The sequence below is a fragment of the Anguilla rostrata genome, chromosome 17 (assembly GCF_018555375.3).
Source record: "Anguilla rostrata isolate EN2019 chromosome 17, ASM1855537v3, whole genome shotgun sequence".
Lineage (NCBI taxonomy): Eukaryota > Metazoa > Chordata > Actinopteri > Anguilliformes > Anguillidae > Anguilla > Anguilla rostrata.
This window is the reverse complement of record NC_057949.1, coordinates 15,701,305-15,718,043: the sequence shown is the minus strand read 5'-3', so window position 1 is coordinate 15,718,043 and position 16,739 is coordinate 15,701,305. Positions and strand designations below refer to the sequence as shown.

The following is a 16,739-nucleotide window of genomic DNA, read 5'->3' as shown; positions in this document are numbered from 1 at the left end:
GCTGGATACGCTCCAGGCCCATCAGAGCCGCTCAGCGAGGGGGGGTTGGTGGGGGTGGGGGGGTGGGGGTGGGGGGGCGGCAGAGGAGGAGGGCTCAGAGCTGAGGCCAGGAAGCGCTCGGATTGAGTGAACCCCCCCCTTGAGCCGCCGTCCTTTGGCGGGCGACATCATTTACGGATTTCACCGCTGGCCGCGGTCCTTCCGGGCGATCTGTGGCCTCGCCTCCAGAGCCAGGCGGAGGCACTCCGTCCTCCGCAATCACGATTTGACTTCCCCGAGGCGTGACGGGGCCAATTACGAGCTGTGTACACGCTCTTTGGTGGACGTGCCTGTCGCCAAAACGTCGCCCAGGCGTAGCGTGCGTCCCAAGCGGAGGCCTACCATCGCCCTCCGTTAAACGGCATGGGTTGAAGGTTCGGCGAAAGGCGATGCTGTGTCCCATAGAAGAGCGTAATGCGTGCTCACGGCTTCCAGCTTCTGAGATGTCTCCGAAGCACCAGCTGCTGGTACACATTCAGCATGTCTGATTTAGTCAGGGAAATGGCGAGCATCGTTGGGCTGAATGGCCTGTTCTCGACATTGTTATGTTATGTTATATATATATATATATATATATATATAAATATATAATATATATTATATTGCTTTATATATATGTATATATATGGTTTTCCACATATTTTTGGAAGCGGCTGGTCAGTTCAGATGATGGGGTACAGCTCTAAATGTACAGCTGGAAGATCATGGTGCCTGCAGACGTGTGCAGAACTACGTAACTGGGCCAGGGGTGCAGCCCGATGTTCCTTGCGAGCATTCGACAGCCTGCGGGACTGCAGTTCTGCCTCCACGTCCTTCTGCGGCACTGAGGGGAAGGGGAAGGGGAAGGGGAGGGAAGAAGGGGGGGGCAGGATTGGATCTGCAGAATCCAGGCAGGGCTGAGGGGTCACTGCAGTATCCCCCAACTCTGCCAAAAAATACAGAGTGCTTATTCCGCATTGCTCTCTCAGCCTGCGTCAGCCTGACAGGAATGAAGGCCAATCTGTTCCTAAGAGATTCGGGACCCCTGCCTGTGCTGACATACAGGAGCACATTGCACACACGCCCCTCCACCTCCCCCCCCCCCCGAATTTCTGGAGATACACATAAGCTATATGCAACTTGATCACAAAGAACCTGAAAATCCGTGAAATTAATTCCTGGCTAGGCCACTGGACCGAAGCTTGTTGTGGAGCTATCAGTTCCCTGATAAGACCACATGCCGTACTGCTGTACAAACACTCAGGAGAAGGGCCCTGTTCATCCCGCTTCAAAGTTAGCCTCAAAGTAAAAACTCTGCCTCTCCAAATATATACCACATTCAGGGCTGAACGCTTTGACTGAGCTGTCTGTGACTGTGACATCATAGAAGCTGGCTGCTCCTTCCGTCCAGAGGGGGCCAATCACGCGCTACGCATGCAAATGAAGTGGCTCGGAAAGAGCTGCCCAGTCACCAGCTCACAGGGAAGAGTGGACATTCTTTTCCATATACTCTAACGATACTGCTTTTGTTTGAAGTAAACTACACTTAGTCTGAACTCTGGAATAGTCTGAAACTGGCTAGACTCTGAGGGTATTTGTAATTCATTATTCACCATATCTGTTTGGCAGTTTGTGGCTTTATGTGGTGCCTCTCAGCATCTCCACCATTTATCTCTCTACTGCACTGCAAGGGCTGAGATATCAAAGTCATGCTTTTAAAATATGCATGAAAAACAAACAAGAACTATGATATCGAGCCCGTTTTGTTTTGTAAAATGGCTTGTACCCGGAAAGCAACAACATTCCGATAAATGAATCAGTATCCAGGCGTTCATTTACGAGAGAGCCAATCAGAAGTGATGGAGAAGTGATCCTCATTACAGGTCAGACCCCCAGTTCTAATTCTTAACAAATGATATAATTATCATCAAAAGGATTTTTTTGTAAATATGGAAAAGTAGCGATATATTTTCAGCCTGTGGCCTATTGAACTCATTGAATGGGAGGAGAGCTGCATGATGTGGGTGCATCTGATACCTCACTGGTGGAGGTTCCCGGGGGCGGAGCCACACTGAGGCTTTCTGTCTGAACAGCCCCTCCTACTGCTGATACCACAGAGAACACGACCAAAGATAATTCAGCGGTCCCTCAGCAAGACGTCGATAGGATCTCGTCAGTCAATTATCACATTTCCCCTTCCCTGTAATCTACACGAATTGGCTCTAATTAAGTCCAAACGATGACTGACACCATGTTCCCACACGACCACGGGCTGCTTTCAGTGCACAGAACCACAGACACGAAGCAGACAGTTTTATAGTGTTGGGCAGTGACGCTTTTTTGAGGCAATGGGAAGTGATCATAAAAATTGAAATGCATTGCCTGCAAAAAATTGTTAAATAAGACTAAACATAGCAGTGGAACAGTTTCAGCGGTGTGAACTTTTTACAAACGAAAGGCTAAAACAAATTAATTGGAATGAGATAGAAATGCATGGTTTTGTGTTTAAATTTGAGCATGATCGGTTGTTTAATAGTCTCATTTTTCAATCTTTCGTGGTGTTTAGTGTGAACTTGAAGAGATGCGTTTTTCTGCATCAATGGAGTTGGCTTGGAAAAGGCAAATCTTTTTTCCATCTGTGCAATATTCAGAACAAACTTTTAATAATCTCGGTCCCAGAACTACCTGAGTGGAGTCCCTTGTTTGTGTGCCAATTATTTGTAAGGAACTAATTAATTAAGTAATTAATTAAGTAATTTGTAATCCTGAAATCCAGTGGCAGTGTTGTCTAGTTTTATGGTTGAGCCTGATCCTGGCTCCTTAGAAGCCCCAAGTAGAGTGGCCATTTGCTCTGAAAATGCTTGATAGTGCTTTTGACTGCTCCCATACTTTTTTTAAACCTTTGGGAAATTTCTGTGACTGACAGCATTAGGGTATGCAGTGTCGATAAGAATGCATTTTTATCTGAGGTCATTTTCCTAAAGAACAAATAAAACATAAGAAACATAACTCTCTGTGCCGTCTGTTGACTCTCCTGTGACCATCTTTACTTACGTGCAAGTCAGCACTCTGTGGAAAGTCTTTTGGAAATATTCCCAACATTTCTGTCACACATTTTCTGACAGAGCATACACCCCACGTTTTTTGACAGTAAATACTGGTCCATTGTTGCTTATTGTGCCCGTGTGGATTCGTTGTAAACTTTCCAAATGAAATGGACTGCACTGTTGCACCCCGTCACTCAAATACTTTATTTTTTGTTTGACATTCTGTCCGTGAAACATTCCTTCCTGTTACCCGGTGTAGCCAATGGTTATGCCAACGGTGCAGCGTTTGACGCGACTGACCGCGATGTTCTCACGGATCAGCCTTTCCGGAACAGCTCTTAGCTGTTCTAGAACATACATTACAGGGAGGACATTTTGTGTTAACCTTGGAGATCATGTGTCAAGGAGATGTGATTTACGTTTTGGTGTTGCCCATGGAAGCCATCTTGGTCCCCTGCTTTCTTCATTGTATATGCTCCCCTTGGGGGATGTAGAACACAATGTTGATTTCCACAGCTATGCAGATGATACACAGCTGTACCTTTCGGTCGAGCCGGACGACCCCAGTGTCTCACGCTCCTTAACTAACCGCCTGGGCTGCAGTCAGCGAATGCGTTGGATCCTCCATGTCCGGTTTTGTTTTTTTCTCTCCTTGTTTTGTCAAATTCAAATAGGTTGCAGGTTTAAAAAAAAATTTTTTTTACATTGCTATTTATCTTCTTGCAAATTATACATTAGCAGCTGAATATTTGCTGGGGGCCTAGTGGAGGTTGTTGACTTACGGTCATTACTGTCACTCAGAAGCTTGTTCATTCACTGATAAAATTCACCAGTTGTGGTCAGGGGGCTTTTTCCACACAAATGATGTAGCAGTTTTTTTATATCCATGCAGTAGCACTGCAGTCACATCAGATGGATGCCCTCCCTCACCTTTCGTGCCCTCGCTGGTCACCTTCACCCAGCGGAGAAGGCGGTTTAGTTTCAATTTTTAGGCCTGGTCCTATCCCGTCTCCTTTCCAGATGAAAAGATTCAAGTCTATGGCTTACTTTTGTTGCGTGGCAACCATGGCCTCCATGTGACATTTCTGTCGGAGTGAAAGTCGCTGATTTCGCAACCCCGCTATTTTTGAAGCGAAAGGGCTCATTTCCACCCCAGGTGTTCACTGCAACTTCCTTTTCTTTTTCCTGCTTTTTAAAAAAAACTCATGGAGAAGTCATGTGACTCTTTCTGCTTTGATTAAGAAACTGACGTGACCTCTACGGGGACAGTATCAAAGCGTTTTGTTCATCTCAACACCATGCCATTATTTTTATGATTGTGCATGAGCATTAATGTGCATTATAGCACATATGTAATCGTGCATATAACAGATGTAATGGCATTACCAATAAGTAATCTGCTATAACACATAATAAGTTCATACAGCCTAAGTACCAGATGTGCTTATAACAGAATGTCACTTGCTATAAACACAGTAATGTAAACATGTGCATTATAAGCACAATAATGTAAATCTGTGCATTATAAACACAGTAATGTAAACGTGTGCATTACAAGCACTATAATGTACACAGATGTGCATTATAAACACAGTAATGTAAACGTGTGCATTATAAACACAGTAATGTACACATGTGCATTATAAACACAGTAATGAGTACAAGTTCCCTTTTCATTGAGTGGGTCTACATCTTGGGAACCCCTGGCTGCTACTCTGGTCTCTCCGGTGTCCACATCCCCAAAACCCTTCCCTTCTTGGACTCAGCTCCTCCTCTCCTACGCCATCTCTCTTTCATGCTCCATTGCTCCGTGATTTAACTTTTATTTCTCACAATCCCTCTCTACCCTCCTCACTGCTTGTGACCCCTCTGCATCCATTTCTCTTATTTTCGTGCCCTTCCTTTCTCTGACTCTCATGCCTCTGTTCTCCTCTCATCCTGTTCACAACCCTGCAGAATTTCTCCTTATTCCTCTCCCTCTCTGTCTTTCAAGTTCAAAGTGGGGGGTGGGGGCAATCCCAGCATGCAGTGGGCGAGAGGCAGGAGTACACTCTGGACAGGTCGACAATCCATCTCATTGCCTACACACCATCCACTCACACATTCATACTACTAGGCAAAATTTGAGTCTGTCTGTCAAAAATAAGCCTGATTTTGGGCTGTGGGAGGAAACCAGAGTACCTGACACAAACCCACACGGACACAGGGAACTCTAGTTGTGAGGTCACTGCACCACTGTGCCACCTGAACCAAGTTTATAAAAATTATAATAAAACTGCATAATATGGAATCAAAATGTAGAACATTGCCTGTCAATGTTGACATCTGCCACTTGATATTTTTATAGCACAATAGATAGTAGCCTAGCTAATCTATATATCACGAAACATCGTTGATTAATCATTCTGCACGACGGTACTGTGGTGAATGAACCAAGTGTCTTACCTGCACTCAGAAGGCCCCAAACATGGCCCTGCACTCTGGAGTGTTGCTTATTCTAATTCTAATGAGGGGTTTAGTGTTCAGTCTGTCCGCAATGTCACTGACTGTGCACATGAAAGACCACCAGGTGTGTTGATCTTCTTTGACTTGTTATGGTTACACAGCTAGGTTTTCAGCCAACAAACGGGTAGAAAAACAACCTCTCAAATGAAACGATGGACAACAGGGGGACAAGTTGAACTCACTTGTTCTCTTCTTTGAGCAGTCTAGTAGCTTGCCACACTAGTCCAGCTAACTAGTCTACTTCTTTGAGCTGTCTGATAGCTTGCCACACTAGTCCAGCTAACTTGTCTACTTCTCTGATAGCATAGCACCAATAGGTGTTTTGTTGAGCGTAGCTATCGCACGTAATGAAGAAAGCAGATTTAAAACCTTGCATTAATTCAACCTTGTAGTCACTTTTCACCAGCAACAATTTCTTTAATTAAATTATTGAAAGTCATTTCAAGACAGTCTATTATCTAATTTTTTGGGTCAGAATGTAATTTAATACAAAGTATTTTCTATAGTGCAACTCTCATTATTACAGTAGGCTACCGACCAGTAGGGGATGCTGTAGCACCCTTAGCAGCACCCCTAATTCTCAAGCCTCTGGCCACCCAGGAACTCAGCCAGCTGATTTAATTAGTTCTACCCCCTGGCTGAAGAGTTTAGCTTATGTTCCAATCCAGGTGATTGGAACAAAATCCTGTGGAGGACTTTTACCTTCTGAACCTGGATTTTCTCCTCATGATGTTTTGTGCCTGCCTGTCTCTATGGTTAGGTGGTGCTCGCTGAGTCTGTGCACCTCATCAAGGTGGCTCTCAGTCTCTGTGGTCGGGTCAGAAAACACTTCATTTTACTTTGTGATTTTGTTTGAGCTTCCCAATAAGTAATGCAATTTTGTGGTTCAGTTTCCTTGCTGGGTTCGGAGTGGCATGAATTGTAAGGAGTTTGTTGGACTCGTTTTTAGATGTTCAATAAAATGTAATTTGAATGAGAATCTCACTCTCTCCCTCTCCCTCCCTCCCCCCTCTCTCTCTCCCTCTCTCTCTCTCTCTCAGGTGAGGCTCTCGTTCTGGGAGAGGGGATGGAGCTCTGTGGAGGGGTGCGGCCCCGTTCCCAGTCTCCCCTGTCCCACTTCCGGATCCGGGCCACGGACCTGCAGAAGAGCCTCTCCATGGACGAGCGCCTGGGTCGCCCGGAGCCCCCCGTCCCGCCGGCGGAGGGGCGGACCTTCCGCAGCAGCAAGGGCAAGCTCAAAAGGAAGTTTGTGAGTCACGCTTCCTGTTTTCCCCTCTCACTTCCTCCCAGAGTTCCTCAGTCTTTTTCATATTGAGACATTAGACATTGAGACACTAATTTCAACTGGTCTGAAGCTGGTTTGTGTGCCAGACAGTGGACGAGGAACAGGTGTGACACGGGCGCTCCTGTTGCCATGCCGACATTCTCTGAGCAACCGACGTTCCGCCCGTCACTTTCACATGAATTTGTTTACTTTCCCCGCCCCTAATTTTGAGCTGGTTCCGCTCACCAGCGACCTCCGGGCGTTTTTTAAAGCGGTACAGACGCAGTAATGCGATTTCCTGGAGCGGTCACCGCAGGTCGTCAACGCGTGTTGTCTGGGAGAGCGAAAATACGAGCGGCGTTAATTTCCCTTTGGGGCGAAAGTCTCTTTTTCTGCGACGGGCTTTATGTCCTTGTCAGCCCCGTCGCTGTGAAAAGGTCTTCAGCGCGTCCGTCCGTCTTCGCTCAAAACAAAAAAAAGCCTGTCGCAATCTCCATTATCCCGCGTTATAAATAGACAGCGCGCTTTGTCAGTCGTCACCGGTCGTTTCCCCGCAGGTGCGTCACGGCGCCTGCGACCCGTCGCCATTACGGAAAATTCGAGCCGCCGTTTGCGGCAGATTCGAGCTGCGTCATCGACGCTCGATTGCGAGTCCTCTCGGCCTCCCGCTCCCCCTCCCCCCCCCCCCCCCCCCCTTGTTTCGCGGAAAGCGCGCGCTCGGAATTTACAGAGCCGCCGTCCTGTGACGTCAGAGCGGCGGGGTCCTGCTGAAGGTCGGTTCTGAGAGAACGACGCGTAGTGACGCGGAGCTGCTGGCCTGTCTCCGGGCGCGTCGAGCACGCTCTGTCTGGCTGAACCCCACGCCCTCTTGTCCGTGCATCCCAGTGCTCTCATACGACAGCGAAACTGTCCTCCTTCGAAAGAAAGGAAACAAAAACCTGAACGAGGCCTATCTAGCACTGACAAAGACGGTTTATGTGACAGACTTCGCCTTTATACACGACACGGGCAACCACATTACGTGCATCTGTAGCGATGTCGTTGAGTTTCAACAGGGATGTTGGTTTTTGGGTTTGACTGTTTGCTATGTTGGCCTTTCGTGTTGTATAAGATATATGTCATGCCATTGGGAGAGTAAAACAGATCTGAACCTGGGCTGGATAAACCTGAAAATGAAAGCCAGTCTCTGAGCTCTTAGGGGCTGGATTCTGTGTGAGCTCAAGTTCAGAGAGATTGGGATAAAATGGAAGTTCTAGGAAGATTGACATTGGAACTTGAAACCGGTCTGAAATAGCCTCAGGCGAGAGTTTCAGAGTTTCTGTTCTCAAAGTCCAACTTGAGGCGACTGGAAGTGAATTATTCCGAGTTCAGCCTCGGTACTGAACCTTAATTTCTGGTCGCGGAGTCTCAGCCGTCCGCTGTAGCTTTGGGCAACGACTTGTTCCCTGGAAGTGCTCCCGCGTGCCTCGTCTTCGCCAAATCCCAAATTGCATTTCTGCTCACATTTGGGTCCGAGATCCCCCAGAGCGGGACGGAGGAAAGAGAGCGGCCCAGCCCCATACGGGGAGTCTGGGTCCAACCTGCCCTCCTCTCTGTAGGAGCCCCAGGGAGGGCAGTGGGTAGGGGGCCCCCCTGGCAGGAACAGGGGGTCACACTCGGGGGGGTCACCCGGCTGGGGCGGGCGCTGTTTCGAGTACATGTGTAGAATATGCACTCGCATGTGTGTATTCAATATGTAATATGGGTCATTTGCCCTTTATTTGCCTGCACTACTGTACCACCTGCAAAGCAAACTACACCTCCACCATTTCTATTGTGGTTAATAGATATAAAATATATGTTGGGAGGGGGGGGTACTTTGCACATTTTTGTGTATTTTTAGTGTATTTTGCTGCCCACTCAATCACAAGGCCATCAGCAGCTTCCAAATTTCTCCCCTGACTGGAAGTATATCTAAGTCGCATAATACCGGTCTCTATAGCCGGAGATTCGTAACCCTGGTCCTGGAGACCTCCATAGTCTGCGATTTGGGAGTGGGGAGGGCAGAAGACCCCCAGGGCCTTCATGGCTGACTCTTTAACGACGGATCTAGTCTATGATGCAGCTTGCACTCCGACTTCTCCTCATTCCTGCCACAATTCAGTTGTATCTTGCGCATCTGGGGCGGCAGTGCGAGCTCACTTCAGACCGTCTTCAGTTTCCACCTGGTCCTCAGTCTGCACTGAGCTCATCAGTCACATGATTCTGATGACATCACACCTCATAGAGTCACGAGCAGGAAGCATGACATCACTGCTTTTGGGGTCGCGCCGGTTGATTTGGAATGAGTTGAAAGCTGCCAGATCTTGCGTAAATAGCTGTACGAAATTAGCATTGTGCCTCATTGAACCTCTGTTTTGTAGTTGTCCAAAGACCATGAAATGCACTTTTGTAAGTCACTTTGGATAAAAGCGTCTGCTAAATAAATGTAATGTATGTGTGCACTTTTTATGATACGATAAGTTTAACGTTCATGTTTCTTTACTCAAAATACTAGGCTCACCAAAATTTCCCATTACTTCTAAAAAAGACTAATAATACTATGCGTCTTTGCTGATATTGTGTTTTCGTATGATTTTATTTAAACGAGGTATTTGGAAAGGGCGAAGCGGAAGCGCCGTACTTTTGGCTCACGTTGCGTTCTTAACTGCAGCTCATTAAAGCACAAAGGCCTGTCTGTCTGTCTCCCCGGGGGCAGCTGCTGTTCGGTTAAAGAGGTTCGTGATCGGTAATTACTCTCCGCTTAACGCCGCGGTTCAGGCGGGGCGCTGCGTTGAGTGACAGTCTCCGCGGTGACTGGGGGGGTCCGTGTGTATCGGCGAAACGTGGCACAAAATGGCTGCCGTGCATCACCCAGGTGGGTGCTACACATTGGTGAAGGGTGAGGTGACTTCGCACTCAGCACTGTGAAGTATTTTGAGGGTTCAGAAAAGTGCTATATAAATGCAATGATTCATTCATTCATAAATTTATTCATTCATTTTTAATAGGCTTTTCATGTGCTTCTGTCAGAAAACAGTTCCTGGGAGAAGCATGCGGGCGGATGGGTCATCAGTCACAGGAAGCTTATTAAAAGGACAAATTAATTAACATAAACTAATGCTTTAATTGACATGAACAAACCATTAAATTATGTAGTTGCAAAGCATTTGAAAAACAGTCACGTGCATTACATGATGTTCATAAATAGGACTGTTAACCTCCTACTCCTGTCAGTTATGGAAGAAAATAACAGTAGCTGGTGCATTAACAAAGCATTCAATAATCTGAAATAGGCTTTTATTACTGTCATTCTATACTGTAGTGAAATGTATTAGATAATGGCTATTGCCTTCACCGATGATACGTTTGTTAATGATCTGCCCATGTTAACAGGGATGGGGGTCAGTGGCAGTTGGTGATCTGAAAACAGATGCCAAAACAAATTTTTTATGAATTAATCGTCATATTTTTAATCAAGGTTACTTAAATTCATGAATTCATGAAGTGAATTTAAATTCAGTATACAAATTGCAAAATGTCTTATTCTTGCTAAGCTCTGTGAATGAATTGAATTTCAATAAATTTTGTGAATTTAATTATTCAAAATTGAATGAACACAAACACTGCATTGTAATCAATGCACTGCTTCACATAAATGTAAATAATGTGGTTGGGGGGCAATTGGCTTAGTTCGTGCTTGGCACATTCAAACAACCGTTTGCCTTGTGGTTCATAAAATTGATTTCAGGCTTCAATAATTTTAAATTGCTACCGATAGCGTTTTGGGGGAACTATAATTATGCTTATCTTGGTGTTCGCGGACGTACGCGGGCGATATTTTGTCATGTTCCCGTGTCGCAGTCTTGTTTTACGATTGTGGCGAGTGTCTTTGCTGATGTTCCTGAGAGTGCTGGACCAGAGCAGCTGTCCCCCTCTCTCTGCAGTAAAGCTGTTATCTCTCATTTCATTCCTGAGTAATTCTCTTTCAGGCAGTGCCCAGGTTTCAGCTATATTGCACTTCGCCTCTTTTCTCCTCTTTCATGGCAAAGCCTCCCACTTTTTCTCTGGATTTGGAGCTCACTTTAGCTGGTCCATGTGGGCTTGTTCTCAAAAAATATTGCACAAAATAGATATCTTTAGTGCCTGCCCTGAATCTTGAGATCTGCCTGAGGTCTGTTCTTTTCCTTGTTCTGTGTGTGCGTGTGTGCGTGCATGTGCAAGTGTGTGTGTGTGTGTGTGTGTGAGAGCGTGTGTGTGTGCAAGTGTGTGTGTATGTGTGTGAGTGTGTGTGTGTGTTTGTGTGAGTGTGTGTCTGTGAGTGTGTGTGTGTGAGTTTGTGTGTGTGTGTGTAAGCGAGTGTTGTGTGTGTGTGTTTGTGATTGGGTGTGACTGTGTGTCTGTGAGTGTGTGTATTTGTGAATGAAATACAACAATGATCATTGCCACCATGTAGTGTGTTGCCTAGTGTACATCAGGTAGTAAACATCCAAACTTCAGAGGTCGTATGAAATGCTTCCGGGGATGGAAACGTCACCGTTTCCTATTGGGTGTTCTTAAGATAGCCAATCAGCAGCAAGACCTTGCAGCTTTAATGTGATTGACAAAAACACATCACATGATCACATGGAAGCTGTACAACCTTATTGCTGATTGGCTGTCTTATCAACACCCAATATGTAACTGTGGTGATGAGTGGTTTTTTCCCAGAAACATTTCACAAGGCCTGTTTTCAGAAAGCTGCAGGACTAACCAACAGCTGGCCTACAGTACCCTACAGAAGAATGCATCCATGAATTAGTCCTGGAATGAAGACTAGCAAATGATATTCAACTTAAATTCAGTGATTCAACAACATTGAAGTCTTAATCTTGAGGCATAATTCTGTTCAGCTGTGTTGGAGCAGGGGTGCCTAATCCTGTTCCTGGAGATCCACCGTCCTGTAGGTTCTCATTTCAACCCTAATTCGGCGCACCTGATTCTACTCATTAGCAGCTCAGTGAGATCTCTGGCTGTTGAGTGAGGTGTGCTTTTTTTGGGTTGTAGTGAAAACCCACAGGAAGGTAGACCTCCCGGGAACAGGATTGGGAAGCCCCGTGTTAGAGTCTGGTGGGGTCTGTTTTCATGCTTTTCGGTAAACATTCCCTCCTGTCGTGTCGCAGTCAGATGGTTGGGGAGCTGGGCTCGTAATTGAATTAGGAACAGGTTCAGTTCCCTGGTGGGGCATTGCCATCGTACCCTTGACTAACGGTGCTTATCCCGAATTGCTTCTGTTAATGCGGCTGTATATATGCATAACAGAAGTAACTGTGCGGCGTCGGAGTGTATATACAAAATAAACACAATCTGTTACTCTGGATAAGAGTGTCTGTTTTAATGTTACACCTGGCCCCGAAGGTCCCAAAAGCGCCCGTGTGTCTCTGATTCGATTAGAGGGGGGCGCTGACGAGAATGCCGTGGGGACCGATCGGCGAGACCGCGGGCGAAGTCCGGCATCAGGACGGGCGTACCAAAGCACCTTTGGCGGTGAACGCGTCGCTCGCAAGAACGGGAAATGCCCGATTTGTCCCCTCCGATGATCACTTAACCCAAATCCCTTCACGGGTGCCTGTCTCACGTTCGCATCACACGGTTAAAACCAGTCGCGCACCAGTAGACGAGACGGACCAGTTCGGCCAGTGGAATGTCATCGTTCGTTGGCCAATAGCGTGTCGTTTACATTAGCTTAGCCGCCTGCGTTCGGTCTCCTAGCTTTCCTGGCGTCTAGCCTTTGTGAGCGAGCAGTTTACAGCATCAGAGGTGGGTTGGGAAACCAATGGCAGAGCTCCCAAGCTGTAGCTTGCAGGCTATAGCTGAGTAACAGCAGGTTCGCTAAGAGCTAAATATTGTATAATAACTATAACTATGCAGCTATTAACCCTGCATGGAACATAATGTGCGGTTCTTCTTCAGTCACTAGTTCCATTGGGTCTACTAAGGTCAAAGGTCATGCTGTTTTAATTCTCAGGGCACCCGAATCTCCCCCCGATATTTACAGCAAGGTTGTGCCCGTGGAAAGCAGTTAATTAAAAAAAGCTGAACACCTCCGCTGGGACTGCTCATAAAGTTTAATGTCCTCCACTGAGTCATTATTCTTACTGCGACAGAGAGTGTGCGTGTGTGTGTGTGTGTGTGTGTGCACGTGTGTGTGTGAGAGACAGAGAGAGAGTGAGAGAGAGTGAGAGCTTGGATTTTTTTAAGAATACCCAATTCATAATCTATATCTTTATATTGTATATATTGTATTTTGGAACCTCAGCCTTGGCAACACAAGTGCCTATATATGTGATGCCAATAAGGCACTTTGAAATTGAAATTTAGAGAAAGAGAAAGAGAGAGTGTGTGGAATGCATTAGTTTGCAGTCCGTGCAGTACAATGTGACCAGACTAAGATGCCTGAAAGGAACTTTTGGGGGTTATTACATTACTTGAATAAAATTTTCACATTTGAATAGGCAATTCTTACCTGGTCCTTATGATGGAAAAACACTCGTTTTATCTCACTCAGACTTTTATTTTTATATTTTTAAATGTGATCTTTGGGTTGAATGCAAGTTTTAAAAACAGGTCAGTTAATGGAGGAAAAATGAAAGACCGTCTGTCTGATAAAATATCATCTGCTGTCCTGATACTACCTGCTGGATTCATCTGCTTAATGAGCTGCTACCTCTGTGCTCATACTGTCCCCTCCTTCCCTCCCTCCCTCTGTCTGCCTCCTTCCCTCCCTCTGTCCCCTCCTTCCCTCCCTCCTTCTGTCCCCTCCTTCCCTCCCTCCTTCTGTTTGCCTCCCTCACTCCCTCTCTCTGTCTGCCTCCTTCCCTCCCTCCCTCTGTCCCCTCCTTCCCTCCATCCTTCTCTCCCCTCCTTCCCTCCCTCCCTCTGTCCCCTCCTTCCCTCCCTCCCTCTGTCTGCCTCTTTCCCTCCCTCTCTCTGTCTGCCTCCCTTGCTCCCTCTCTCTATCTGCCTCCTTCCCTCCCTCTTTCTGTCCCCTCCTTCCCTCCCTCCCTCTGTCCCCTCCTTCCCCCCATCCTTCTGTCCCCTCCTTCCTCCTCCCTCGCCTCTGTCCCTCCCTCCCTCTGTCTGCCTCTTTCCCTCCCTCTCTCAGTCTGCCTCCCTCGCTCCCTCTCTCTATCTGCCTCCTTCCCTTCCTCCCTCCCTCCTCCCACCGCTCAATACTTTATCTATTTGATTATAAGCGATAACAGATAACAGAAAAGCCAATCGATTAAAAATACAGAGCTCACAAGCTGTAGCTTGCAGGCTATAGCAGTGTAACAGCAGGTCTGCTAAGAGCTAACTAGTCTCCTGTGAATGGCTTACAGTGGTAGTACCATACTGCTGGATTCAGCTGCTTAATGAACCGCTGCCTTCAGTCTCCTCTCTCTCTTATTCCCTCCCTCTCTCCCTCTGTCTGCCTCCCTCCCTCACTCCCTCCTCTTTTTTGAAAACATTACACTACCATGTGATACACAATATTATGATCAAATGCAATAGGACATTGCTTCAAAGTTTTATATCTCTGTAAAAACAAAGCTAGCTCGTTTCCAGGCTGTAGACGGTGAACTCCGCCCTGTCCTGCAGGAAGTGCGGGGCGGTATGACATCAGAGGGTGGGCGGAGCTCGGCGCTTCGTTTCTGCAGGGTGCGGTACGGACCGGCGTTGTGGATTCTGTGTTTGGTCTGCACCCTCGCCCGCTCTCCGTCCTTTTCCCCGAGGGGGAAATTAAACTTGTTCATCTCTGTCAGTCTGCTGACAGCGACAGTGACAAGCGACCTGCTGCAGGAGCGGAGAGGCCAGATTTAGAGCTGGGAGCGTCCGCTCTGCCGTGGCTCTCCCGGTGCTGGCGGATTAGATATTGAAAAACATTCAATCTCTGCAGGTCTTATTGCTCCAGCGCTCCCACTCTTGTGAGGACAGTCGATAGGTATTGAGCACAATGCGGCCTGCTCAGAGCCACAGACCAATCGCTCAGAGCCACAGACCAATCTGCTCTGAGCCACAGACCAATGGCCCAGAGCCACAGACCAATTGCCCAGAGCCACAGACCAATTGCTCAGAGCCACAGACAAATCGTTCAAAGCCAACAGCCACATTTCCTCAGACAAAATATGACTGAAAGCTGACAATGTGTAAAGGCACACCCGCAAAACCTTTTCCAAAACCTTTGACTAGAACCCAAAGCTGACCCAAAGGTCAAAAGGTTCTCGAATGATAGATTGAAAAGCACTAGTATATTTAAAATATAAAAGCACCAGAAAGGACCAGAACTACCCTACGGTACAACAACGGTGTCTGCTGCTTCCAAACCAGTCATCACTAAACTCCCAAAAAGTGACCATTAAGATGCCCAAGCATTACACACACGTACACACACACACACACACACGCACACACACAATACCTAGCCACAGCAAGACGTGTCCTTCACGAACAATAGCGCATCGCTACATTCACTACAGTAGCAGCATACACTAAATGCTCTCTCAACTGAAACTCCAAAAAAACACTTACACATGTAGCACTCCAAGTACTAACCTGCTAAAAGTGGCACTAAAGGATTACCTTTCCACAAAACAATTTCCAAAAAAGTCTACTACTGGAACTGGAAAGCAATCCACTAAAAGTAGCACCAAGAAGATTGCTTTCCATCTAAAGTCCCAAAAGTCTACAAAATAACTTTCTAAGTAATCCTTCACCCCTGCAGCCCTCAAGTATCTAGATACAAGAGATAGGCATTACCAACACAAAATAACTCGCTTAGGAGCACCACAATACAAAAAACTGCTACTCAAACTTTAGTTGTTAGCTGACGAACATAGGTGACGTGTAATGTGGCTCGCAAATTTACTACCAATGGTGAGAAAGATCTTAAGTGCCAACTCTAACACAGAGAGTACCCTGGTTCCAGACTGCCTACCCAAAAACTTTACTAGTGCCTCCTGGTCTTCACTGGGGTTCGCCAGGTATGTGGTCACTTTAAACACTTAACTCAGAAACCTTTGACTTACAAGACTAGGACCAAAAGCCCTAAAGTGCGTACCCCCACCAGGGACTTAAGTCCCCACCCAGGGTTACCTCAAAATAAAACGGCTAAATAATAAATTAGTGGGATGATGGAAAATCTAGAAAATTTGATCAGATGACCCTCTCAGCACCTACCTACCAGGATTACTCAGAACAAAATACAATTCACTACAAACTTAAGGAGGTTAGAAAACTGAACAAGCACACCACAAAACAGGACAATAAAAGGTCAATCCTAAAACGAGAGGGATCTAACACTTACCGATCCTGGATGGGCCCACATCTCCACTGATGGAAATCCAAGTGCCTTAGTTACCTGCCGTTTTGCCAGCCACAGATGGCGAAACCAAGACAGGCGTAAGGGAATCAGTGCTGGCCAGTGGCGCCCGTCACCCAAAGCGCCTGCCTTCCAGCGCTGCTAGCGCCGTGTCCTCAGTTAGCAGCGCCGCGATGACGCTGTTAGCGGCGGTGTGCGCCCCGCGGGCCGCGTGACAGCCCCGGCCGGGGTGGCCGCCATCGCCCCGGTCGCCGCGGTGACTCAGCCCCGCGACGAGCCGGATACGCGGATGCGCGTCATCCGCCCGGCGAGGAGAGCGGCGAGCGGAAGCGCGGCTTCCGTGGGGGGGCCGTCATCCCCCCCCCCCCCCCTCACCCCACCCCAATCACCCACGGGCTAGAAAAACAACACTCGCTCAAATGACCTCACCGAATCGTCACTGTGAGCGTGTCGCCTCATTAGAGGACAGCGCTGGAAGCTCTGCTGAATTTAGACTCAGCAGCCAGCCCCATTCCATGTGGGATGCATTCATTTACGTGACACATTT

The 16,739-nt window shown here is 47.1% G+C and overlaps 1 protein-coding gene across 4 annotated transcripts in view; it reads left to right on the top strand.

The window, feature by feature from the left end:
- The window catches only part of LOC135243601 (ankyrin repeat and fibronectin type-III domain-containing protein 1-like), a 155,165-nt gene that overhangs the window by 33,107 nt on the left and 105,319 nt on the right, over positions 1 to 16,739 (top strand). For all 4 annotated transcript variants that reach the window (XM_064315551.1, XM_064315549.1, XM_064315550.1 and 1 more), the window contains exon 3: positions 6,611 to 6,819. In XM_064315551.1, the coding sequence (XP_064171621.1) occupies positions 6,611 to 6,819 (209 nt within the window). The remainder of the gene's footprint in view (positions 1 to 6,610; positions 6,820 to 16,739) is intronic.